At 66.9% G+C, this 23,531-nt stretch overlaps 2 protein-coding genes across 19 annotated transcripts in view; one reads left to right on the top strand and one right to left on the bottom strand.

Moving 5' to 3' along the window:
* Positions 1 to 23,531, top strand: part of MEGF6 (multiple EGF like domains 6) — an 82,533-nt gene that overhangs the window by 17,331 nt on the left and 41,671 nt on the right. For 11 of the 14 annotated variants that reach the window (XM_013064649.2, XM_045063577.1, XM_045063578.1 and 8 more), the window contains 2 exons: positions 1,011 to 1,115; positions 22,228 to 22,350. In XM_013064649.2, coding sequence (XP_012920103.2) covers positions 1,011 to 1,115; positions 22,228 to 22,350 — 228 coding nt within the window. Of the gene's footprint in view, positions 1 to 1,010; positions 1,116 to 15,634; positions 15,921 to 22,227; positions 22,351 to 23,531 lie in introns of those variants that run through there. The other 3 variants (XM_013064657.2, XM_013064651.2, XM_013064656.2) reach the window with 2 other exon arrangements.
* LOC106007424 (uncharacterized protein DKFZp434B061-like) lies at positions 1,504 to 15,118 on the bottom strand. Of its 5 annotated transcripts, XR_006601618.1 has the most exons (7): positions 13,531 to 15,116; positions 11,887 to 11,996; positions 11,027 to 11,785; positions 7,259 to 10,837; positions 6,000 to 6,395; positions 4,945 to 5,055; positions 1,504 to 3,741 (listed from the first exon to the last, which is right to left on the bottom strand). XR_006601618.1 is itself a non-coding variant. In XM_045063591.1 (5 exons), exons 3-5 carry the CDS (start codon positions 11,366 to 11,368, stop codon positions 3,988 to 3,990), a joined length of 972 nt encoding a protein of 323 aa, XP_044919526.1. In that variant the 5' UTR covers positions 11,369 to 11,785; positions 11,887 to 11,996; positions 13,531 to 15,116; the 3' UTR covers positions 1,504 to 3,987. The 5 variants fall into 5 exon arrangements, 3 of the variants coding, with proteins under 3 accessions (XP_044919526.1, XP_044919527.1, XP_044919528.1); XR_006601619.1 differs by having other exon boundaries at positions 1,504 to 5,055; positions 6,000 to 10,837; positions 13,531 to 15,118; XM_045063591.1 differs by lacking the exons at positions 6,000 to 6,395; positions 7,259 to 10,837 and having other exon boundaries at positions 1,504 to 4,506.

Here is a 23,531-nt window from a genome sequence, read left to right as displayed (position 1 = left end):
GGAGTTTCTCTTCCTGCTCCTGGTGGGACCCGTGAAGTGACCCATGAAGTCACTGAGCCCATGGTTTGCGCCAGGCTCCTGGAGGCTTTGGGGGTAATCACTGTGCCAAGCAGCCCCTCACCCAGTGAGCACTCCTGAAGCCTCCGGGCTCAGGGCCAGGCTGGTGGGGTCCCGGTTGGGAGACCAGTCCCCTGCCTTGACTGTACCCCCCGTGCATGGGGATATGATGGGGGGTGGCTGCAGGGCCAGGAAATGGGTGCTGGGGTACCCGGGCCAGCGGGGGTCAGGGTCCTCGCTGTGTCGGGGCTGGCGGGCAGTTTGGGGCTGCTGGGCCCTTGGGGGCTGTCTGCCCAGTGTCGTGGACAGGCAGCGTCCCGCCCCTCACACTTGTGCTGCGACGGGACGATGGGGTTCACTGGCCCCCAGGCCATGGGTGGGCAGCCTCCTGGCCCAGTGGGGTGAAGTGTGGGGAACGGTCTGGGGGCAGGGGTCTTCTCTAGAGAGGTGGGAGGGGGCCCGCCCGCCCCAGCCCAGAACCCTCCCCCGTCCCTCCTTCCGGGCTCTGCCGGCCTGCGCTGGCATTGTCCCTCCTAGGGACGATGGTTGCCAACCTCGTCCTCAGCGGCGGGCTCTTCCCCGGCTGCCTCTCCCTCCCCACCTCCTCGAGAAAATGAAAGGGGGGTCTTCAGGCTCTGGTGGCAGTGCCAGTGTGTGACCCAGGACAGAACAGAGCTGGGACCGGTGACCCGACGGCAGGGTCCGGGCTGCTGGCCTGAGTGATGGCCCCCCACCCCCCAGGGTTCGGGGCTCAGCTCTCAAGGTGCAGTCTGGGGTGCCGTGGGAGGAGGGCTGTCCTCTCTGTGCCGGGGCTCTGGGTCCTGTCCAGCCCGAGATTTTGCCTCCTGGGGGACATGGGAGAGGGTCCCCAAGGACACTGTGTCCTGTGGCTGGGCTGTGGGTGCCCGTGGGCTGTTGCCTCTCCTCTCACGCTTTCTCTCCTCTCTCCACAGCCCACTGCAGCGCTGGCCTCTGTTTCAACGGTGGCCACTGCATGCCTGGCTCAGCCCAGCTATGCTACTGTCCCCGAGCCTTCCAGGGCCCCCGCTGCCAGTACGGTGAGTGGACGGTTGGTCATTCTCCCCTCCACCGCCCTGCTCCTGCGGCTTGTCTGACCTTGCTGGTGGGGGGGACAACCCTGGGACGCCCCCGACAGACGCCCTGCACGCCGTCATCTTAGAGCCCCGCCGGCCAGTCGTGGCCTCCAGAGAGATGGGCGGGGGCTGCCCGGGGTGCTGGGCAGCTGGGAAGTGGCCTGGCCTGGCGTCTCTAAGCAGCTCTCCTGCCGTGCTGGGGACCCTGGTGTCCTTCACGAAGAAAGACGCGGGGGCGTGCTGGGCCCCCCTGGAGGCGGCTGGTTTGGGGAAACCGGACACCTCTGTAAATCAGTATGTCACGGACGAAACCCGTCTACGCCACCCGCACTTGAACAGAAACCCAACGGAGTGAGTTTTCGAAGCCTTGTTGGCTTTATTAACCGACTCGAGTCAGGCCGATCCCATCTCGCAGAAAAGAAAGGTTTTAAAGGGAAGAGAAAGCGCACGAGAAAGGAAATTATCAGCCAGGCCAGTTGGCCCTTCCCGGGGGGACGTTTCCTGGCGCCGACCGGGGTGGACTGAGCTGGCGGCTGGCGGGTGCCGCTCCGGGCTGGGGGCTCGGTGCCCCGACGTGGGGCCTTCGGCTGAGTCATGCCATGTTGGGGGCTGTGCCCACGGGGGGACACTGACTGGGTGCCGGGCGGGGCATCTGGCTTCGAGGGGCCGCCGGGCTGACTGCGTTTTTGTAAAGAGGAGCGCGCAAGCGGATGGGAAGTCAGGAGCCCTGCAGACGCTCCTCCTGAGTTCTTGGTGATGGGGCCGCGAGAGCATTTCGCTGGGGTTTCCTGCTTTGTCCAGTGTCTTCAGCGAGCCCGGAGCTCTCAGGCTCCCGTCGGAATAGGCGCAGGCCACGCCGCCCGCTGAAATGAAATACCCCCAGACGGTTTCCGGTGCTTTGAGCCTGCTCCGGGCGAGCAGCTGGGCCTCCGTCCAGGTGGATGCCGGGCGGACGTCCTGCGCCACGCTCCAGTGCCTTGGAGCCCAGCGGGCAACCAGAAGGGGGCGGGCATCAGTTAATTGTGGGGAACAGGAGGCCCCTGTTTGCACAGAGGACCCTGCCCCGCTGGCTGGTCCTTGTGTGTCCTCATGTGGTGGCAGGGGTCCTGGGGAGCGGCTGGGTCCCCGGTTTCTGAGATGGGGGCTGGCCGCTGGGGATGCTGGTCAGGTGACTGTGCTTGCATACCCAATGCCCTCTGTTAGCCGGAAGGTTCTTGGCTGAGCTGGTTCCTCGGTCCTGCTTCTTCGAGGGCTCCGTGGGCTGGGAGGACCGAGGTCTGGGCCATGGAGTGAGGCCTGCTGTCGAGAGCCCTCCAGATGCTGGGGAGCCCCTGCCCCATGCCCTGGTGCCTCAGCCGGACCTCCTGACGTTAGGACCCTGAGCCCCTTGGCGGGCTGGCCAGATGTGACCCCCACCCCCAGGAGGCTGGGGTCCAGGCTGGGTCCAGGCCCGGAGGGAGGGGGCCAGCTGTAACAGATTGGCTCCTCCAGGTCTGGTGTGTGTTTATGGCCACAGGTGGAGGTGGAATAGGCCCTTCTCTCGTCCAGCCTTGGTGAGCCGCATGCAGCTGGGGCTGGGTTCCATTCAGCTTGGGGAGAGAGCTGGTCCCGGCGGCAAGCTCCCTTTGGGGATGTTGCTGGGACAGGGCTGGGGCCGACCATCGGCAGTGCAGATGCTGTGGTCCCTGCTGCGGGCCGAGGGCCGTGAGGGGTGACTCTCGAGTGTGGCTGGTCTGTGGTCATACCCTCTAGGAAGTGGCTAGGGTCACCTGCCCTGCCCCTGTTCCTCCATCCCCGCGTCCTGGCCTCCGTGGGCTGCCCCTGCGCTCCTGGCCTGACTCTGTCCATGAGCCCAGCTCTGAGCCTCCCGGGCTGGGGTCCCCTCTGGCATGAGAAGCCTTCCCCACCCCAAGACCCTGACACTTGGCCTCCTGGTATCAGGGACTCGAGGGCCTCAGGGGCACAAGAGGGAGGGAGCTTAGCGCAGCGAGTGGCCCTGTGTCCACGGGAGGGGCCTGTCTGGCCTGGTCCCAGGGTCCCGGGGCCACACCCCTGGGGCAGGCTCAGACCCACACTCGGGCTCTCTGGGTGGGCGGGAGCTGTGCTCACAGGCTCTCCGCTGTAGCTTCATGGGTCCGCGCTCCAGACTGGGCTTTGCCTGCAGAGCAGCCCTGCTCTCCACAAGGATGGGGGTGGCCTCCTGGGGGCTGGGGCCTGGCCTGCACCACATCGGCGTAGTCTGTGTTCACCGTGCGGAAGGAGAACCCGGGTCAGGGAGGTCAGGCAGTTGCTGGCCACTCAGCAGAGCTGGGGCTGGGAGTGCGTTCTGTCCCAGGGAGGGCTTGGGACCTCCTACCGTCTCCCAGTGCAACACGAGACTTCCGTAGGGCCCCAGCAAGACCTTCTCTGGAGAGAGAGGGGCAGATGCCCTGGTTCCGCACCCTGGCCTGACTCTACACCTGGGGACCTGAGCTTGAGACCCGCCTCGGCTCTCTGGGACGGGTGGGCCTTGTGCTGTAGATGGGGCCTTCGGGAAGCAGGAGGTCAAGCTGGGCAGCAGCTGCTGGGTGTCCTCCTGGGGAACTGTCTCCTGGAAGAGAGGCTGGACATTCAGGGCTCACTGTGCAGGCTAGACAGACAGGGCTGGGTGTGCGGGGCTGCCTGTGCAGGGGCGGGTGTTCAGGGATGGGTGTGCAGGGCTGTGTGTGGGGGGCTGCCTGTGCAGGGGCGCCCCTGCCCGTGCCCCCGCCCGCACCCCGACAGCACCACCTTCCCGTCTCTCCGTCTGGCTCTGGAGGAGGCGGGCACGGGCTTCAGTCCAGTTGGGAATATTTAACTACCCCCCAATTATAATTGATTCCAGTTTTGAAAATAAAAGCCATATTTTTTTTCTGGTTCCCCCAAATTCTTTCCTTTGAACCAAAGCAGGGGGGGAGGGAGGCATCCGGAGCGCAGAGGGGGAGGGGGCCCCCAGGAAGAGCCCCTCCTCTGCCTGCCCCCCCCAGGGGGCTGTGGCCTGCGGGGGAGGCGGTGGCTTAGCCCTCTGTTCCACCTGCCCCGCTCCAGCCCCCTCCAGGAAGGCAGAAGGCAGGGACACAAGGGGGTCTGTGCTGGCAGAGCCCAGGGTGGGGGCCCGAGTGTGCAGGGCTCGGCCCCCCTTGGTGCGGCCAGAACCAGCTTCTGCGTCATGTACGTGTGACCCTGGGCAGCATCCTGGACCCTGGTCACTCCATGTGTCAGGTGGGGAGGGAGAGTGGTTTCCTGCGGGTCCCAGGGGTCGGCACAGGTGAGGCCCAGCGCCCCCGTGGGAGAGGGGTTGGCAGCGCCGTCTCTCCCGGGGCCAGGTCTGCTGGGCCTGCGGGCATGACGGTGGGTGATCCGGTGGCTGGGTTATCCCAGGCTCTGGGGTAACTGCCTGCGCCGCCTGCCCCAGCTCCATCCAGGGGCCTGGGGTGGGGACACACTGTAGACGAATGGCCCCTCTGCCCGTGGTTCAACACCATCTGTCAGCAGAGGCGGGCTGTGTACCGCGGGAAGCCCTCGACCCAGGTTGGGCTCCTGTCCATCCACTGGGACAGCTCTGTCCCCCGTCGGCACCCAGGTCACACGTGTGCGCTCCTAGTGAACGTGGTAGATGCCCCCCACCTCCACCCACACGCGTGCTGCCTGGCTGCCGTCACGGGGTCTTTAAAGGAAAAATAGGCAGGAGACCCAGCCCTAGGAGTGTACAACCTCCCAACCCAGCTGTGCACCATAACGGGGCCGCCAGTCCTGTCTTGGAACTTGATCTCACCTGACCTCGTGGGACACAAGCAGTTGGAGAACTCAGGTCTGGGTTACCTCGGGTAGCTTCTCGGTCCCAGAAGCTTTGGCTTTGGTCCCCTCTGGGCCTCAGTGTCCTCACCTGTAAGACAGGTGGGTTGGGTAGGTCTCTGAGGCAGTTCTGGGACTCAGGACTCTTAGCCGAGCAGAGAGCTGGGCAGCCTGGAGGGCTTCCTGGAGGAGGTGGGCCTGTGGGCTGGGGAAGGTTTGGGGAGGTGCAGATGGTTCAGGGTCGGGTTTCCAGATGAAAGAGAGAACAGGACCGAGTGAGTCAGCCTGGACGGCCTGGGGAGATTGCAGAGAAGGGTTAAGCCTGGAAACCCCAGGGGCCTTGGCCGCCCTCTCTGGGCCTGTGAAAGACCTGAAGTCAGGACGGCCACTTCGGGGCTGGCCCGACAGGTACCCCGGGGACCCAGCGTGACCTGCTCCCCACCCGGCACGCCAGCCCAGCAGGGACCGAGGTCTGAGGTCCTGCCTGGAGCCTCTGTGCCCTGGTGGGTCCTGCCTCCGAGCAGGAAGCCGGTGGGTGGGGAACTCTGGGTGGGGCTGGAGGCGGCTGCTCTGGGAAGTAGAGGCAGGCGGCTGCCCCGAGGGCCTGGGGGCAGGAGGGGGCAGGCCCCTCTGTCCCAGCCCCTGGCCCCGGCTCAAGGGCGGCTCTGTTCCTAAATTGGGATGATGTCTCAATGGAGAGGGAGCCGCTGCGGCGCTGCCCTGTGTCCGAGGGTGGGAGTCTGACCCCTGCCCTGGGGACCAGACGCCACCAAAGACGGCTCTCTGTGAGCCACTGTGACCAGGCCTGGGAGCTGCTGCTGCTCCGGGAGCCTGGGCCTCATGGGGGTGGGGGTGGGGAAGGCAGCCAGCGCTGCCCGCCCCCGAGGGGCTGGGGGCACAGTTCCAGCACCCGTGGGCTCCTGCCGCCTGCCGCAGCATTGCCGTCCCGAAGCCTGCGGCCACAGCGGCCCTCGCCTGGCCTGAGTCCTTCGGAGCAGCTCAGCCACTGTCCTGCGGGTGTGGCCGCGGGCTAACCTGTCCCCATCTGCCTCTGGCCTCGATCTCCCCGGGCTCCAGGTTCCCCGTGCCCTTCCGGGTGCCCGCGTGGTGTGGCCGGGCTGTTCGAGAGTCCTGCTGGCCGTCAGGAGCGGGGTGCAGCTGGGCTTCCCTGGGAAGCTGTCCTCAGGGTCCAGCCTTCGAGGAGCTCGGTTGGCTCTCGGGGAAACAAAAAAGCCAAGCCCGCAGTGGCCCGCCGTGCGTGGCTCTCCCGCATCTGGGTGGCTGGTCGTGCTCTGCGTCCGGCCCGAGCAGGCAGAGCGGCCGCGGGGCACGGACAGAGCGGCCGTGGGCTGTGTCTCACGCACCCCTGCTTTAGCTGCACGAAGCCCTTCCTTTGAAGACAGTTCCCGAAATCTCCACAGCCTCGCTTTCCTGCAGGAGGGGACACGGGGTGTCTGCCTAGCTTGGGTGCCCTTGGGAGGGCAAGGCCTGGGGCGTCAGGTGGAGGGGTGAGTGGTGGCTCTGACTCTGCCCTCTGGCCTCCGTCCTGCTGCCCTTGGCAGTCGGCGGGGCCAGGTGGGGCTGCCGCAGGCCCCTCGCGCCGGCGGGCCGGGCCACATCCCTGCAGGGTGGTGGGGCCGGATAGCCTGTCTAGGTTGCCCCTCGCCCTCCTGCGCCCTCAAGGCCCTCCCTGCCCCTGTTCTCCGCCCGGGGAGGGAAGCGGAGGGCGAGGGCCTCTGTGGCAGCTGCCTGCCTGGAGGGGCACTCCTGGCCGGCGTGGTGGCCCAGTGGGTGCCCGAAGGACAGGAATCCGGGTCAGCAGAGGTAGCCGGATGGGGCCGGGGCTGCTGGGGCAACGTGGGGGGGTCCGTGCACTTGGGGACTCTCGGCCTGGACGTGGGGGAGGCCCTCACAGCCCAGCAAGGACTTACACGTGTGGAAGGAACTTGCTTAGGAAGCCGTGGGGGTCCTCCCTCCCCTCCTGCCGGCCTGGCTGCCTCCCGGATGAGTCCCCACCGTACTGGGCCCCTTCTCAGTGCCCCGGTGGGCTGCCCCTCTGGGGGGGTCTCTGGCTCACCCCTCATGCCCAGCACCTGGCGATCAGAGCCCTTCATGACTCAATAAAACGAAGCCATCTGCTGAGCTGTCTCTGGGGACCTCACGTCAGGGCCCGTGTTCCCGGAGGAGCCCTGTCTGGGCTTGGGAGCCCGTTTTGGGCCTGCCTCTGCCTCCTTAGGGGCTGAGCCTTCCACCAGGCCACATCCCAGGCTCCCGGCCGGGCAGTGCTCTCACACCTTGCAGAGGGAGGTCCAAGGCGGCAGGCAGAGCAGCTCTGGGCGAGCCCCGGACCCCGGGCTGCTTTCTGGGCGCTTGGAGGGTGCCTCGGCCCTGTGTCCACTCCACCCGTCCGAGCACGGGCCGCCCGGAGGCCTAGCTGTTCCGGGGTCAAATCCCAGCAGACGTGCTGACAGCCTGTTTTGAGGGTTCCTGGGGCTCGTGCCTGGCTCCCTCTGCGGGCAGGATGATTAATGAGGGTCTGCGGGCAGGTCTGGCATCGGCATCCGGATCTGCTCTCCGGTCTTGGCGGCTCCAGGCATTCCAGAGCAGGGCCTGGCCCTCTGTGCCCGGGTCAAAATGGGGCCTGGGCAGCATCACTCGGAGCCAGGCCAGCTGATAACAGGCTGTTACTGCGGGAGGGGAGGTGGTGGGCAGGGGTGCCGACGCTCCGCGGGCCTCCGGCCACCCCGGCTGCGAGGGGGCTGCTGCCCGGCTCGGTCTCCGCGGGGGCCGGAGGTCGCCCCACCTCTTGGGGTTCCACCTTGGGGTCCTTGGAGGTCTCAGGAGGGAGGAGGCCACTTCCCCACCGAGGCCCGTGCGGCCGCCCATCCTGCCTTGCGCCGGCTTTCTGCAGGGCAGTGTCACGGCCAGAACAGAGCGGGGCAGGGCGCAGGCATCCCACGCATCCGAGCCCTCCCCGGCGGATGTGGCCGCCCCGACCTGGGGACCCTCGACCCGAAGCAAATCGCAGGGGTGCTGCGTGTGTGGGTGCGAGCCCCTGGGGCAGAGGAACCGGATGGTCCTGTGACCACTCGGTTTGACTAGACAGTTTGGAAGATTCCTGGACGCCAGACTCCTGGGTGCTTGCCCCCGGTTCCTGGCAGGGGACGTCCCGGCCTAGCCCAGACCCGGAGCGCGCACGGACAGAAGGGCCGGAGCTCCCGGGCCTGCCCCTTGCACCCCGGCCCCGAGTGCCCGCCCTCTACTCTCCCAGCGCCCTGGGCCGCCGGACGCCCCCCGGCACGGCGCTGGCCTTCCGACGGGCCGGCTTCCTGCTCACGGTCTGTGGCTTCCCTCAGGGACAAGGGCGGGCGCGTTTTGCAGCAAACCCACGACAGGACTTGTTCAGCAGGTGAGGCGCTCCACACCGCGTGCACCAAACGTCTCCGTCCTGCGCCCCGTGCGTGCTTGGGCCGTGCCCTGGCCGGGGTGTGGGGTAGACGGCCCTGCCCGGTGCTGGCCCGGCTTGTTGGCCTGGTGAAGGGCCAGCAGCCTGTGTGACCGTGGAGGGCGCCGGGCCTTTCTGGGATCCTAGATTCGTCGTCCCAGAAGTCGGGGCCACAGGGGTGGGAGCTGAGGTCTCCAGGGGACCTCCCACAGGTGTCTGTGCACTGTGGGGCAGGCGGGCTGGGCTCGGCCGCAGAGTTCTGGCTCCCTGTCCTGGTTTCCCTCACCTGTGGGACCGCCATCACTTCAGGGTTTCGGTGTGGGGGTCCTGTGCCCGCCCGTTCACCGCCAGTCCTCTTGGGCTGTGTTTGCCCCCGTCTAGGGGCATCCTCCAGGCTGAGGGCAGGGCAGGCTGGGGTGGGGGTGGACCCGGGCTGGCTCTGGGCTGGGTCCAGGACAGACACCACCTCCCAGGAGCAGCTGTGCTCTGGGACCAGCGTCTCTAGGCACTGCCAGGTCGACAAAGGCCCACAGGAAGGGAGGGGCGGTGTCCTAGGGAGGAGGTCGCTGGTGCTGGCCGGGTACTTGGCGCTGGGCAAGGACCTTTCTCTTCAGCCCCTGTGGGGACAGCAGGTCCGCTGTGGGGGCACCTGGAGCTCGCATGGCCCGTCTCTCTCTTGGGCTGCGTGTGGGGTCCCTGCAGTTGGCACAGCCCTGTCAAGGCTACGGGACTAGGTGGGGTCCTCGGGGGGCAGCATTCCGAGCCCGGTGGCGGTCCTCTTGTCTGCCCTGTTTTGGGGTGACATGGCTCAGGGCTGAGTGGGTGGCCTGTGTGTCCCCTGGCAGCTGTGAGCACAGGTGGGGACAGGCCACGCTGGCCACTGTGCTTACAGCCCTGTGGGCCGTCCCGTGTTCTGTGTCCTGGGAACAGAGGTGGAGCCGTCCGGATTCCAGTGTGCGGGGCAAGGCGCCAAGGTTTCTGGCCCTTCTGTGCTTTGTGGCGAGAGGATGGCCCGCCTTGGCCCCGCCAGCCCCGGGATGTAGCCGTCGGACCCAGAGCTGTCGGGAAGGGCCTCCTGTGTGCACCGGGGAGTGCCGGGATCGTGCAGGGAGGGTCTGGACAGTGTGGCCCCTCTGCTTGGGCGCTCAGACTGTTGGAATGCCCGGAGGCTCGTACCCTGCCAGCCCTTTGAGGCCACGGACACCCCTGCTCCCCATGGGGGGGGCAGATGATGTGTGGGGCACCTGGGGCGGCGGCACCCAGCCTGGAGGGCCGTCTTGGGGAGCGACCTGAGCGCCGGGCTGGGGCAGTGGGGCCGGCCCGCGTGGGGCTGTGGAACACGGTCAGAGCCCCCCCGCCTGCCGGCCCGCCAGTCCATAGTCCGCGTGGAGGAGCTAAGCTGCCCGTTCCCGGGACCAGGCTCCAGGAGGGTGGCAGCTGGGCCCCGAGCCTGGCAGGGCTGCCTGGACCTCCGGGACGTCTCTCCAGGTGGGTGGGGGCCTGGTCCCCCTCGCCCCGATACTGTGGGGCAGGGATCTGCTTTTGTTGGGGCGGCTGCCCTGGCCTGAGGACCCAGGGGTCGGAGGAGGCTGATGGACAGTGTCTGGCCCAGGCCTCTTCCTCTTCCAGACTGAACTGTGTTCCGAAGGGGAGGCAGGCTGGCTGTGGCCCTCCCTGTGTGTCCCAGAGGGCAGGCCCCAGGCCAGGTCCCCGCGGGACCCTCCGTGTGCTGTTAGAGTGGGTGAGGGGCCCCCCATGCCCCTGCTCACAGCCTGTTCACTTCCGTGGGACTCACTGCGGCGGCAGCTACCCCGGGAGCCTGGGAGGCGGCCCTGAGGGTGGTGGTGGGTGGGGTCCGGTTTCCGGAGGAGGAGGGTGTCCTGGGCCCCACGGGACACGGCTGCTGGGGTGAGAGGAGAGGCGAGGGGTACGCCCCGGGGCAGGGTCCACACGGGGCCAGGCTGTGTTCCCTGCCCCTCTCCGTGCTGACCTCTGCCCTCCGCCGGCTCCGGGCTCTGCATGCGGGATGAGGAAGGCCCAGAGGCTGGGGTGGGGGGACATGGGAGCCCCTAACCAATGGGCCCTCCGCCCCCGGCCAGCCAGCCGTGCCCCCAGCATCCCCCAGCCCTGCCAGCCTTCCCAGAGCTTTCCGCAGGCAGCAGGAAGGCATGAGGGAGCAGCCACGGGGAGGGGGAGGGCTCACAGACCCCCTCCTGGAAGGGGCTCCTGCCCCAGCACGCCCAAGCGGGTGCCCACCCTGCCTGCGCCTCGGGGCGGGCACCGGCGCCCTCTGGTGGCGGCGAGAGGCCAGAGCGGCCGCGCCGGGCCCCTGGGATTTCAGGTCCCTGAGTTCTTCAGCGGCTCCTGAGCCAGTCCAGCCCCGTGAGGGCTGGCGTCACCTGGGGTCACTCCTGACAGCTGCTGAGGCCTGAGGGACACCGTAGGAAAGAGGACGAGACCCAGATGGGCCCCTGGGCGAGAAGGCGGGGGGTGGCCTTGGAGGGTGGGGTGTGAGAGCGTGACTGGGGAGTGCAGGGGTGAGGGAGGGGGCAGGAGGGGTGGAAGCGACAGGGGCCGCATCCGTGGGGACCGTGGCTCCGAGGGCTTAAGTACTCACCACAACGTGAGCCGTGAGCCGGAAGACCTGGGGGGGCAGGGCCAGCGTGGGGGGTCGGCCAGGCAGGGCCCGAGTCCCGGTGGGTCCGCTGGGGCACAGGCAGGGGGTGACTCGGCTCCGGTGACTGAGAGCGCCGCTGCGGAGCGAGCCGGGCCCCAGGACTGCTGGAGCTTGAGGTCGGGACAGGGAGGGGCGGAGAGAAGGCGGACTGCGGGTCAGGCCGGGCCGGGGAGGGGTGCCGCGAGCCAGCACAGGCCGGGGGAGGGGTGCCATGAGCCCAGCTCCCCGTGGGTGTGAGGGAAAGAGGCTTCCCAGGCTCTGGTCTGCGGGGTGGGGGAGCATAGTGGCCCCTTCCCTGACATCGCGGAGACCAGGGCCAGGGGACACGTGCGGCTTCTGTCTGGTCCTCTGTGCCAGGGAGGTGCCCTCGGGCCTGGGGCTGTTGCCTGGGGCACCCGTGCCCGGGCAGGGTGTGGACACTACGGGGCCCGAGGCTCCAGATGCCGGGGCGGCCACGTCGGCCTGTCCTGTGTTCCCGCCTGTAGGTCGGGCACTAGCCTCGTCGTCCCTCCTCCTGGAGGCATCCCGGGAGCCGGAGGAGGGCTCTTCGCAGAAAGAGAACGCGTGCCCCGTCCCAGGAGAGCTAGTCGCCACCCTTCACCTCCCTGTTTCGGCAAGCGCTCCTCCAGCCGGTACTTGCTGGCTTTCACTGTGTGCCCGGTGCTGCCGCGGGCAGGTCCGGAGCGGGGGGCAGGCTTCCTGTCACCAGAGCAGCGACACAGGTGCAGGAGGGAACGCGTAACTTGGGCCTGGCGTGGCACCAAGCATGGGGCTCAATGCCGGCACCCGCAGGGACTTACCCTCGAGCGAGGTCCCCAGTGGTCTGCAGAGAGAGAGGCGGTTGTGGTGCTGGGGGCCATGCGTGTCTGCTGAGGGTCTGGGCAGCTGGGACAGGCCACCTGCAGGGGAACTGTGACATATGGGCAGGCCTGGGGTGCTGCTCACTGTGCAAGGGCCCAGGCTGGGCAGGGGGCTGAGCTGGCTGGCAGAGCAGGAGGCCGCTGGGGATGGGACCCTTGTGTGGCCCAAGGAGTGTAGATAAGAGGTGGGTGGTGCCGAGGTCCCCAGTGGGCAGTGGGATGCTTCTCTGGAGAGCCTGCCCGCGGGAGAGTGGGGCCTGAGCGGGGCCGACTCCTCCCCTCTGCCACAGCCACTGCTCCGAGCCGGCCGGGGCCAGTGCTGCCGACCCCACTGGTGTCTGGGCCGGGGCAGGCCTGGCTGAGGGGCTCCTGGCGGGCCAGGTGCACAGCTGACCAGAGGTTCTAGAGCGTCCAGCCCCAGGGCTGCACACCAGGGAGGCAGGAGGGGCCAACGAGGCTTCGAGCACTGTTTCCCTGTTGCAGAGCCCAGCTTGGGACTCCCCCTCCGGCGTGGCTGGGCTCCCAGCGAGGCCCCAGCCCCGTCTGGGTAGAGCTCCGGGCTCTGTTTCAGAAAAGAACAGGGAGGTGCTGAGCGCCCCAAGCCCTTCCTGATCGTGGCCTAGAAACTGAGCAAGATGCAAAGAGGGTGTCATATCCTGTTGTCCAGACCAGAGGGTGGATGCCTGGAGACCGGGCCTCTGAGGCCTCTGGGTTGCATGGGTCTCGGGTCTCCACTGTGCAGGGGATTGGATTGGCTGTGGGTGGACTGGCTGGGTCCAGAAATCAGGCTTCTTGGGACAGAGAGAGACCTGCGCACGAGTCCCAAAGGAGACACAAATGTGCACAGCGCGCACAAGTGCACACGCATGCGCACACATGCACCGTACACATGTGCGCACACACGCATGACGCAGGCGCACATGTACACAATGGAGGGACGTGCACACACGCACAAGGTACACACACGCAGGGTAAGACATGCGTACGCATATGTGACCGCACACATGCACGTGCACAAGGCAGACACACACGTGCATAGGCAGACACACGCGCGCATGTGCACAGGGAGACACGCACACACATGCACACGTGCACAGGCAGACACACACACATGCACAGGCAGACACACACGTGCACACATGCAAGTGCAGACATGCACACACATGCAATGTGCACAGGCAGACACACGTGCACATATGCACACGTGCACACAATGCACACACACATGCACACGTGCACAGGCAGACACATGTGCACATATGCATGCACACACGCATGCACATGTGTGCACACACGCACACGTGCACCGGCAGACACACATGTGCACACACGTGCAAGGCACACACACGTATGCACACGCACACATACACACGCACACATGCACACGTGCACAGGCAGACACACACATGCACACGTGCACATATGCACATGTGCACGGCACACGTGCACACACTGCACAGGCTGACACACGCACTCACGTGCACAATGGAGGCACGTGCACACACAAGCACACGCACGCAGGCTCACATATTCACGCAGACAGAAGACCCAATTCAGCCCACACCAGCCCTTCCTCAGCCTCACCCCAGTCTCGGGCGCAGCCACAGCCGCCGAAGCCATGAGCCATCCTGGGAACTCGGCTGGCGGGGGTAGTGGAGACCTGGATATTTGGAGAACCGAGGAATGTTCTTGGCTCTCTCTGGGCCTTTTACATTTTGTCTTGTTTTCTGGGAAACAAATGGGAAAAAAGCCCCATTCCCACATATTTGAAAGCTGATTTGTATAAACAGACCAGACCCGATAACTTTCAGGGTAAACAGAGAAACTCTGTCTGATGTCAAGGAAGCCGCTGTGCGTCCTGGGCTGACGGCAGGAGGCGGGGGAGCCCTTCTGGCCCTGCACGGGCTCGGTCCACTTCCTTCGGTGCCTTTAATGACCCCTTCCTGTCCCTCGCCCCTGGAGGCCTGCTTGGGAGCGTTCGGGGCCCCTCGTCTCCAGTTTTGCCCAAACCCCTACCCCATCTCGCACCTCGGGGCCCTGCCTGGGCGGCAGCTGAGAGCCCCCCACCTCTGTCCCTTATGCTTTGACGGGGCCCCAAGGTCTGCTGGAGCCTGAGCTTCCTTCTCCCACCGCCTCCGGGCCAGAGCCAGTGTTGGCCTCTGCCTGGTGGGATGGTGTCCACCTCGCCTTCCGAAGGCGGCCTCCTGCTGGCAGCCCCTCTTCCTTCCTGGCACCTGTTTGCCGGAGACAAGGGTATGTCTGACGGGCAAGGAGCCTCGCAGCCTCCTTGACCCCAGGCCACCTCTGGGCCTGGCCTTGGGGACACAGGGGGCCAAGAGCTGAGTCCTGGAATCTTCCGGGAGAGGCCTGGAAGAGGGAGAACCCAGTACCCCCACTCTTGCCCTGTCCTTCTGACCTCCCAGAGGGGACTGCCGGGTGACCCTGGGAATCCAGAGTGGGTGAGGCCTGTCTGCCCTTTCTAGGCGACCCCCTCTTGGTTTCCATGGTTTCCCTAGAAACCACAGACGGGGGGGCGGGGTTGATGGGTCCTGGGATGGTCTCCTTTGTACCTGGGGAGCTTTCCCTGCCTCGCAGGCTGTCCTCCTGCGAAACCATGTGGACAGCCGCGTGTTCTTAGACGCCGAGTGACGCAAGCATGTGTGAAAAGGCCACGCTGTGTGGCTCCAGCTACAGGACATTCTGGAAAAGGCAAAGCCTCAGAGACTGCGCAAAGATGGCCGTTGTCAGGGCTGGGGGAGGACAGGTGGACAGGTGGGGCGAAGCCGTTCCCCGCGACACTGTCCTGCGTGCACATGCTCGTCAGGGCCCCAGAATGCCCAGCGCCATGTGTGAGACTCGGGTGAGCTGTGAGCGCGCCTTCCTGGTGCTGCGTCCGTCCTGCCGCCGTGGGGATGCGGCAGCGCACAGGTGGGGTGCGGGTGCGGAGTGGGGGTGGGGCTGTGTTTGGGGAGAAGGCAGCTCGTGGAACTCTTCATACTTCTGCTCAACCTTTCCATAAACCTCGAACTTCTCTAAAAAATAAAATCTATTAATTCAGACCAAAAGGAAGCCAGAGCCCCGGGGTTCTTTGCCTCAGGCCTGACCTTGCCCGACCCCGTCGGGAGGGCGTCTTCCTGCTCCGAGGGTGGGGTCGGCCTCCTGGCCTTCCTTCTGTGCCCTTCTGTGTGTTCTTGGTCCTTGCTCAGCGTGCGGACGGACAGGGACGGCTCGGTGGTTCTGTCCCCCTGCCTGGTCCCCCGCCGTCCGCCTGCTCAGAGCCACTGGTTTCTAACCGTCATTGTTACAGTGATTGTAACTTGATATTTGAACGGTCAGGTCGTGAGGTTCCTTGTGTGAACTTAATTCCGTCTAGCACACCGTTTCGGATTGGCCCGTAACCATGGCAATCCCATAAAACGTGTGTGGCGTTTTCTGCCCCCGCCGTGGGTTAACGGGGGTCTCTTTGGACCCAGGGCCTAGAGTTCCATCTGGGAACTGGAGAGCCGGTCACGCACAGAAAGGTCCAGGTGACCCGTGGGCCCTTAAGCCACTCCGACCCCGGGAGTTCCTGGCTGGGGCAGGCGCAGGGAAGGGACCCCGGGCAGAGGCAGGATGGCCCCTCAGCACAGCCAGAATCACGCCGTGCCCAGGTCAGGGACGGCTGCTCCATCTGACGGGCTGAGCCCACCTCGAAGGGGGGCCCATGGCCAAGCCCCCTGCCCTGGGCGGCGATGGGATCTCTGAGGAGTCCTCAGCCAGGGCCGGGGGTAGGCCTGCCCCTGGCTGCGGGCTCCGCTCCCTGCCCCGCCTGGTGCACGCCTCCCTGGAGCCAGGAAGCCCGGCCTTGGCCCTGGCCCGGGCGGGAATGTGTCCGGGAGCGGCAGGGACAAGCCGAGGCAGGCGCCCGGCGGGGCAGCACCATGCTGGGAGAACGTGGAGGGCTCAGAGGTTCCCTGCAGCCCTGGGGGGTCTCGGTGAGTCTGTAGTAGGCCCGCGCGGCTGTGGTGGAGGGTCGGAGTCTAGGGTCCGGTCACGGTGGGCCTGGGCCCCGGGCCGTGCTGCTTTGGGCTCTCGTTTTTTCCCCAAATGAAATTAAAGAGTGGCGGGTGCCTCCGTGCTCTCCAAGCCCCCCGCCCCCTGCCCTGGGTCGCCCTGGCCGCCCTCCACCGCGTGCACAGCTCCCCCGTCTTACAGACGAGGAAATGGGCGCAGGGCGGGAGTTGTGACTCGTCTTGTTCACCCGGAGGCTGGGAGGCCCAGGCAGGCCGGACCCGCGCCCGCGAGACCTCAGCCCTACAGTGGGGCGCTGGCTCGCCCGGCTTCCGGCCGCACGGAGCGGACGCGCGGAAGCGCCTCTTGCAGCCTCGGGCGTCTCCGGCATGGGGCTCGGCGGGGGATGCCCCGGTGGTAGGAGGTGCTCCCTCCGAATTCCTGAGGAGGCCCAGGTGCAGAGGTGGGTGTGGCGGTGCCCATCAGCCAAGGGACACCAGCGCAGGAAGCCTCAGGAGACTCCTTGATTTCAGCTCGGGGACGCTGATTCGGGGCCTCTGGCCTCCAGGACGGTGGGGGACAACACCTTTCCGTTGGTCAGGCTCCCCGGCAGGGGTCCTTTGTCCCAGCAGTCTCAGGACACGGTATGGCCGCGTCTGGCGGCAGCTAGGACCCCTGCGGGCCCCCTTGCCTGACTCCAGGTGAAGTTCCCGCTCTCCCGGCTCAGAGCCAAGTCCCTTCTGCAGCTTTGCCCTGACAGGGCCAGGGGCCCGGTGACCTGGCCTACACTCGGCATAAAGGTCCCCCAAGGCTAGTTTGGAGCCCCCACAGGGCCTTGGATCACCTGTCTTGGGGGGCTGTAACTCTGCCAAAGACAGGAAGTAAGGTGCGCGGGAAAGGGGGCTCCCTCGGGGGGGGGCGGGGCGGGGTGGGGTGCCTCTGCGCCGCCCTACTCCGCGCGGGCTCCCACGGCAGGCCCAAACCCGTAGCGGCCGGGAGCAGGCACAGGGGCCCGCAGGGCGAGCTCCCACAAGGAGCCCCAACTGTCCCAGCTCCCCGAGGGAAGGGGGTGCAGCTGGGCTCTGGGGGCGGGACATTCCTGGGGAGACAGGCAAGGCAGGCCCGAGCCGCGCACACGCACCCTTGACCCGGGGGAGGTCCCCATGTTGGTGCCTTCTGGCTTGCTGGCTGTGGGAGGCTCCAGGGTGGCCCCTCTTCCCAGATGTTGAACCTCTGTCCTGCGGCAGAGCCCCCAGGGAGGTCCCTCTCCAGGACCCCGCACACACGGCTCTTTGTGAAGGGTACACAGAGACCGGCCCCCTGTGCCTGCCGCTGCGGAGCCCGGAGCGGCCGACTGCGGTCCAGCTGCCTTTCCTCAGCCCTCTCTGCCTCTCTGGGGGACACCTGGCTGCAGGGAGAGGGTTCCCGGGCTCCTTGGCAGGCAGTGCCTCCTGAATCTGGCTGCTAACAGGTAGCCCCAGGCCTGGGTGGGCCGGCCGGATGCCGGCGGACTGTCCTGCAGATTCAAGGCGCAACCGGCTCCCTGGCCCGGGCCCCTCCCTGGCTTCAGGGCCTCCCTCTGCGCAGTCTCGGTCTTCGTGACGCAGAGTGACCCCTGTGCTCGTGGCCTCCTCTGCCTCACAGACAGGGCGGGGGTTCCTCTGCCCTCCCCCGCCCCCGCTTCTTTCTACAGACGCCCATCCAGGGACTGGACGTGCTTGGGGGACATGGGGCCGGAATAACTGTGGGGGGCCCTGACCAGGTCACCCGGAGCAGCCAGGCAGGGCAGGGGCAGGGGGAGAGGCTTGGGGTCCACTGGCCTCATGGGGGTCTCAGGCTGGGAGTAGGGGTGAGAAGGCTCGGGAGTGCAGGGCTGCCCGGGCAGGGGAGGGCAGGCTGGATCCGGGGCCCCGATGGTCAGGCTGGGGTCCTGGGGTGCTGCCCCGCACCCTCGGAGAGTGGCCGCGCCTTCTCACTGTTCCTGCCACCCTAGGCCAGGGCCGCAGGGGCAGCTGGGTCCGTCTGGAGGGTGGGGAAGGGCGAGGGGCCACAGGGTGCAATCGGGGCTTAGCGGGACAGAGCGCAGCAGTGGGCAGGACACACGCACCGCCCTCCACCATCGGGGGCTGCCCCGCAAGGTCCTGTCTCCTTTGTGGACTGGAAGCAGTGAAGATTTGTAAAGGTGGGGACCCCCACTGGGGCCCCACACGGTGGTTTCCTGGTGGCCCTACCCTGCCCTGCCCTGCTCGCCTGGGGCGACTGGAGGCCAGTTCTGCAGGGAGGTGTGGCTCTGAGGGCCATGTCCTGCCCTGTGGGGGGAGCACTAGGGGCAGTATCTCCTGTCCCCTGCGGGCTCCTCCAGCTCAGAGCCGGTGGGGGACAGCCTAGGTCCCAGCTGTGTCTGGGAGGCTCATGGTCGTGGGGTCCCTGCCCCGTGTGGGCCGAGCAGTTGGCGGTCTGTGGGGGGTCACCTTGCTGTGTGGCCAGGGCGGCCTGACTTGGGAGCTTGGGGCCGCGTGCCTGCCTTTTGTCACCGGCTTCCTGCCTGGGGCTCTGTGGGCCATGAACGGTGGCCCAACCCAGGCGGGGCTGGACCTCATGGTGGACCTGAGAGCTCATTGCTGCTCCCAGGCTGCTGGGGGATGGCTGGTGGGGGGCACACAGGCTGTGGGGTGTGGGCCCCCTTGTTCCCCAGGACCCTGGCAAAGGCGCAGCAGTCTGAGGGCTTCTCTCTGCAGTTCCTGGTTGCTGGTCAGCGGAAAGGGTAGGGCCCTCGGAGCCCTTGCCCGGCGGGGTGGCCGCCCTGGACCCCCCTTCCTTTCACACCAATCCCTGCAGAAGTGTGGTGTGGGATCCGCCTGGAGGAGGGTTTTTTCTGCTTTTCTTTGTTTTCATTGAGGTGGCGCTCAGGTCCCGTCAACGAAGCGGTGGCGTTTAGCACAGGCGCTCTCGGGCACGTGTCACCCCACGTGCTCCAGAACATGCTTGTCGCCCCTGAGGAGACCCCGTGCCCACCTGTCCGCCAGCCCCGGTGGCCGTCCACCTGCTCTCTGGGTCTGCAGTGGCCTGCCCTGCACGGTCCCCGCAGGGGGACGCCCAGCGTCGGGCCTCCACCGTCTGGTCTCCTTCCCCAAGGGGAACGTCTCCGTGGTTCAGCCCCACAAGGGGCTTCTCTCCGCAGCTGATTTTCTGGGTGGACGCGGCCGGTGTGTTTACCGTTTGTCCAGTGCTGGACGTTGCATCGTTCCCGGCTCTGGCCGTCACAAGTGTCCATGTGAGTCCTGCCTTCAAGTCTTCTGGGCACGTCGCCCGAGCGGAATTGCCCGGTCCGTTGCCGACTGTTTCACTTGTTATGGGAGGCAGTTTTCTCTGTGGGTGGAAGGGTCTTCCTGGAGTGGAGAGAGCAGGGGACAGGGCACTGTCCCCATCCCGCAGCCTGGCCTCCTGGTTCCTGCCTCTTCTGCCACCACCGGCAGCTTTGGGGAGGGGAGGGGTGCCCGGGGAGGGGCTTGGGGAGCAGGAGCGAGGGACGGCCAGCATTTCCAAGTCGGCGTCTGCATCGCATGCCCACGGGGGCCTGGCTTGAGGGCCAGAGGCAGCCTCCCTCCAGAAGATGGGGACAGTGACCCCAGCACTGGGAGGAAGCCCAGGACTCCTGGACGGAGGCCGGAGCCTGTGGGGGGCTGCCACACCCACCAGTGGGAGGGGGCTCTGCTGCGCCGTTCGAGTGAGAGGCCGGGGTCTGGGGGTCGCGTGGTTCGGAGTCATACTCTCTGCCGGCATCTGCATGGGCCCCGGCTCTGGGCCAGGGATTGTCTCCCAGCAGCTCAGAGCAGGGCTGGGACCTGGCCTATGACCTCCAGATTCTGCCTGGGCTCAGGCTACCCCTGAGACCTGCCCATCGGAGGGGCCCGTAGGGGGCCTGCTGGGCTGGAAGATGCACCCCCAGACTGGCTTCGTGGGCGGGGAGGGCAGGGAGACCCACCCAGGAGCAACGCTGGTCCAGGCCTCCCAGGCCAGAGCCGAGTAGGGCCTGGGCTGCTGAGAGGAGTGTGGGCTGCTGGCCGTCACCTGCTGGCACTCGGGCCCAGTGCACCCCATGCTGGGGTCGCTGGTGGATGGACGGGGCCCTCTACAAGGAGCCAACCGGTGAGGTTTGTGAAGCGTGCTGGCCTGGGCCCGCGTTTCCTGGGATCTGCTTCCAGAAACCCTGTGCAGACCTGGAGCCCTGACAGAGGCCAGGCTGGGGCCCAGTGCCTGGGAGACGGCCTTCCAGCTCTGGGGCCACCTTTTCTTCCCAGGCCGCTCAGGGGCTCTGGGCCCTTGGCTGCCACCTCCCTCCGGCCCCATGGCCCCAGCCGGTGCCTACCCGGTGAACCAGCCCAGGCCTGGCTGCTGCACCAGGGAGAGGTCATCGCTGGCCTCATCCTGCCCCTGGCAAGGCTGCTGACCACCCTGGGTCCCCACAGAACCCACCGCTACCCGCCAGCCCTATCCAAGGGTGCAGTGCAATTGTCAGACAATGGCTTCAAGAGGGGCAGTGACCCTCCCTGGGCCTCTGCGCCCTCCCCTTCGTCTCCCGGGCTCTCCCCTTGCCCAGGATGCTGGGTCCCTTGCCTGTGTCCTCGGCCCTAGCCAGGTGCACAGCAGGGGCTTGGCAGAGGGGAGCCTGCCGACGCCGGCCCTGGTCAGGATCACGTCCTGCACAGTCTGGGCCGCCGTGGCCTGAGGAGGGGCCTGGGGGAGGGGCAGCCCCCCACCCCCCACCCTCCTGCCTCTCTCGAGGAGTGTGATGTTCGTTCTGCGTTTGCCAAGGGTGTCCTGCGGCTCCCTGTGTGCTGGCCTGGGCCGGACACAGAGACCTAAAACTACTGGGGTCCTGTCCCGTGCTGCGGGTGGCGCAGTCCAGCCGTGGGCAGAGATGGGTGCCGAGCCGCCCGCCTGACGCTGAGCCCCATGGGGCTTCCTGGGGGTCCTGGAGCCGAGGCATCCTGCCCGGGGCTCAGGGGCATGCGTGCCCAGGCCCCTGCCGACCCTGTGTGCCAGCCGCTAGAAGGGGCTCCCTGGGTCGGCGGCCGGCCTGCCTGGCACACACTCCCTATTCCCCACCGTGCAGCCAGAGGTCAGGACAGGCTGGAGCTTCCCTGGGCCCCTCCGACCCAGCGCACTCCTTGTCCGCAGGGCTGGCTGCTGTGCCGTCTCCCCAGTCCCACGCTGACTCCTGCCCCGGGCACCCCAGCTCTGACCCCTGGGCTGGGCCGACCTCTGTCTCATCCTGTGTCATTCTCTAGGAATTCCCAGAAAATTCCTGGCTTTAACCTCTGCAGGCCTGGGTGGACAGTTGCCTCCCGGCCCTCCCGAGGAGAGTTCTGGCCACAGCCCTGCCGGTGGGACTGTGGCCGGCTGTGGCCTCCGTTGGACTTGGGGTCTTGTGGGGACACTCCCCGGCAGGGGCAGAGGTGATGAAGCCATCAGGGGAGGCTTGGCCTGGCTGGGAACGCCAGCACGGCGCTGTCTGAGCTCTGAGGCTCTGCTCCCTGTGTGGCCAGGAAGGGCCGGGGCTTCCAGTAGCAGCAGCCTGTGGGCCGCGCTGGCCCCTGACCATTTGTGTCCTGTGGCACTTTGGGGTCTCTGCGTGGTCTGTGCCTGCCTCTGGGTCACATTCCCCACGACACCGGGGGAGCTCAGCCTTTGGCCTTGAGAGGCCAGCAGGAGAAGAGGGCCCCTCTCAGACCTCGGGTGGGCAGCCGGGGGGACGGGGCTGCTGGGGGGCTGAGGAGACTGCTCCTCCACTCTTACCTATTCATGTCCCTCTCCCTGTTGGCAGCTGTGACTCCATAAGGTCCTGGGACAGGAGTGTGCGGGGGCAGTGATGCGGGTCTGGGGGCAGCTGTGAGGGTCTTTTCCCGGCTTGATTCCCTGGGACACTGACTGCGGGACCAGAACACGGGCAGAGGCCGTTCTTGTGAGGACCCAGGAAAGCAGGTGTTGCTCCTGTCTGGGAGAGCAGGGCCCCCTCCTGGGCCAAGCTGCTTCTGCATGGCCTTCCCGAAACCACCTCCCCCCAAATGCCGTAGGACAGGCTGCTTTTCCTGGGTGGGACCCAGGTGCGCGTGCCTCCCTGGCTGCGGGACGGACATGTCGGGTGTCCCCCTCTCGTGGGGTCTGTCTGTAGGGGTGCGGTTTGCCCATCTCTGCTGGTCTGTGTCCTCTTATGGCCTCTCAGGTCTGGGGCTCGGGGTGGGCTGTGGCTGGGGTCTCCCCGCCGCTCACCAGTGTTCTCCTCCACAGACGTGGATGAGTGCTCCGACGGGAACGGGGGCTGTGAGGACCAGTGCTCCAACACCGTGGGGGGCTTCTACTGCCGCTGCCCCGCTGGCCACCAGCTGCAGGGGGACGGCAGGACCTGCCAAGGTAGGTCCCGGGCCCAGCCCACCATCGCCCACGGCTGCCCTCCCCTGCCTGGCCGGGCCGGGCCTGGGGTCGCCTCCTCCTCGGTCCCCAGGGCCGCCCTGCTTGGGGCCCCCGTGATGGGGCCCTCTCTGCCCAGCCTCCTTGCCATGCCTTTAGGGCGTCCACGTGCCTCCGAAAGTGAGGCTTGGGGGGCTCAGAGAACCTGTTGTGGGTGGAGGCCACCCTGGGGGCTGTGCTGGGGGAATATGCGGTGGGGAGGGCTGGCGTGGCCAGTGGGCCCAGGCACAAGCAGTGGGGGCGGAAGGGTGGGCCGTGTCCCTGGGCGTGCGTGCGACACTGGTGGGCACCGAGCCCTGACTCAGGCTTGCTGAGGCCTGGGCCGGCCCCGGGCAAACTGTCTCCCGGGGCCGGCAAGATCAAGAACAGACAGGAGATCCCTCTGGGGGCGGAGAGGGAGAGGGATGATTAGGGGTGGGGCACAAGGCTGGTGCTGACGCTGGCACCCCTTCACACTCCTTTGTTGGCCGTTGCCCCCACCTGACCCGGACCCCAGGGCCGGCCGTGGCAGTGTGGGCCCCTCTGAGTGCCCGTCGGGCCGGCCACACCGGTCCCCTTGCCCCATGTTGGACTGTCGTCCCTGTCTCCGTGTCCCGGGAGAGCGCGTCTCCTGCTGGGCCAGCCGCGGGGGCGGGGGGGGGGCATCCGTCAGAGGGCCAGGGGCGGGTGTAGAGCCTGCTGGGCTGGGGTCTGGGGGTGCAGGAGTCTGCCCTGCAGAGGGGCTCTGCACACATGGGGTGTCCCTGTGCGGATTCTCCTTTCCAGCGCTTTCACGGCCAGAAGGAGTCTGGAGGGAGGGAACCAGCGCAGCAGGGACAGGGGTCCTGTGACCGACGGAGGGCGGGCAGGAAGGACTCCCCCAAGTTCTGGCTTTGGCCTTGGTTTCCCTTTCTGAGAAGTGGGTCCCCTTGGGATGAGAGAACCCATGGGGTCTGTGCCCCCACCCCAGGATGCACCGTGTGCAGGGAAGTTGGGGCAGGTGTCCCAAAAGCCAAGGTGTCCGGCAAGGTGTCTGGCCAAAGCCGGGTGTCCGGCAGCCCTCGACGCTGTAGAGCCGTGAGGAGAGTCCCGGGGGTCTGGGGACTGTGTTTGAATGTTCCCACCTGGGAGCCTCTGGCCTTCAG

The sequence above is a fragment of the Mustela putorius genome, unplaced genomic scaffold (assembly GCF_011764305.1).
Source record: "Mustela putorius furo isolate JIRA1106 unplaced genomic scaffold, ASM1176430v1.1 tig00003853_pilon_pilon_pilon, whole genome shotgun sequence".
Taxonomy (NCBI): domain Eukaryota; kingdom Metazoa; phylum Chordata; class Mammalia; order Carnivora; family Mustelidae; genus Mustela; species Mustela putorius.
Note: the sequence above shows the minus strand (reverse complement) of the source record. Positions and strands in the feature narration are given on the sequence as shown.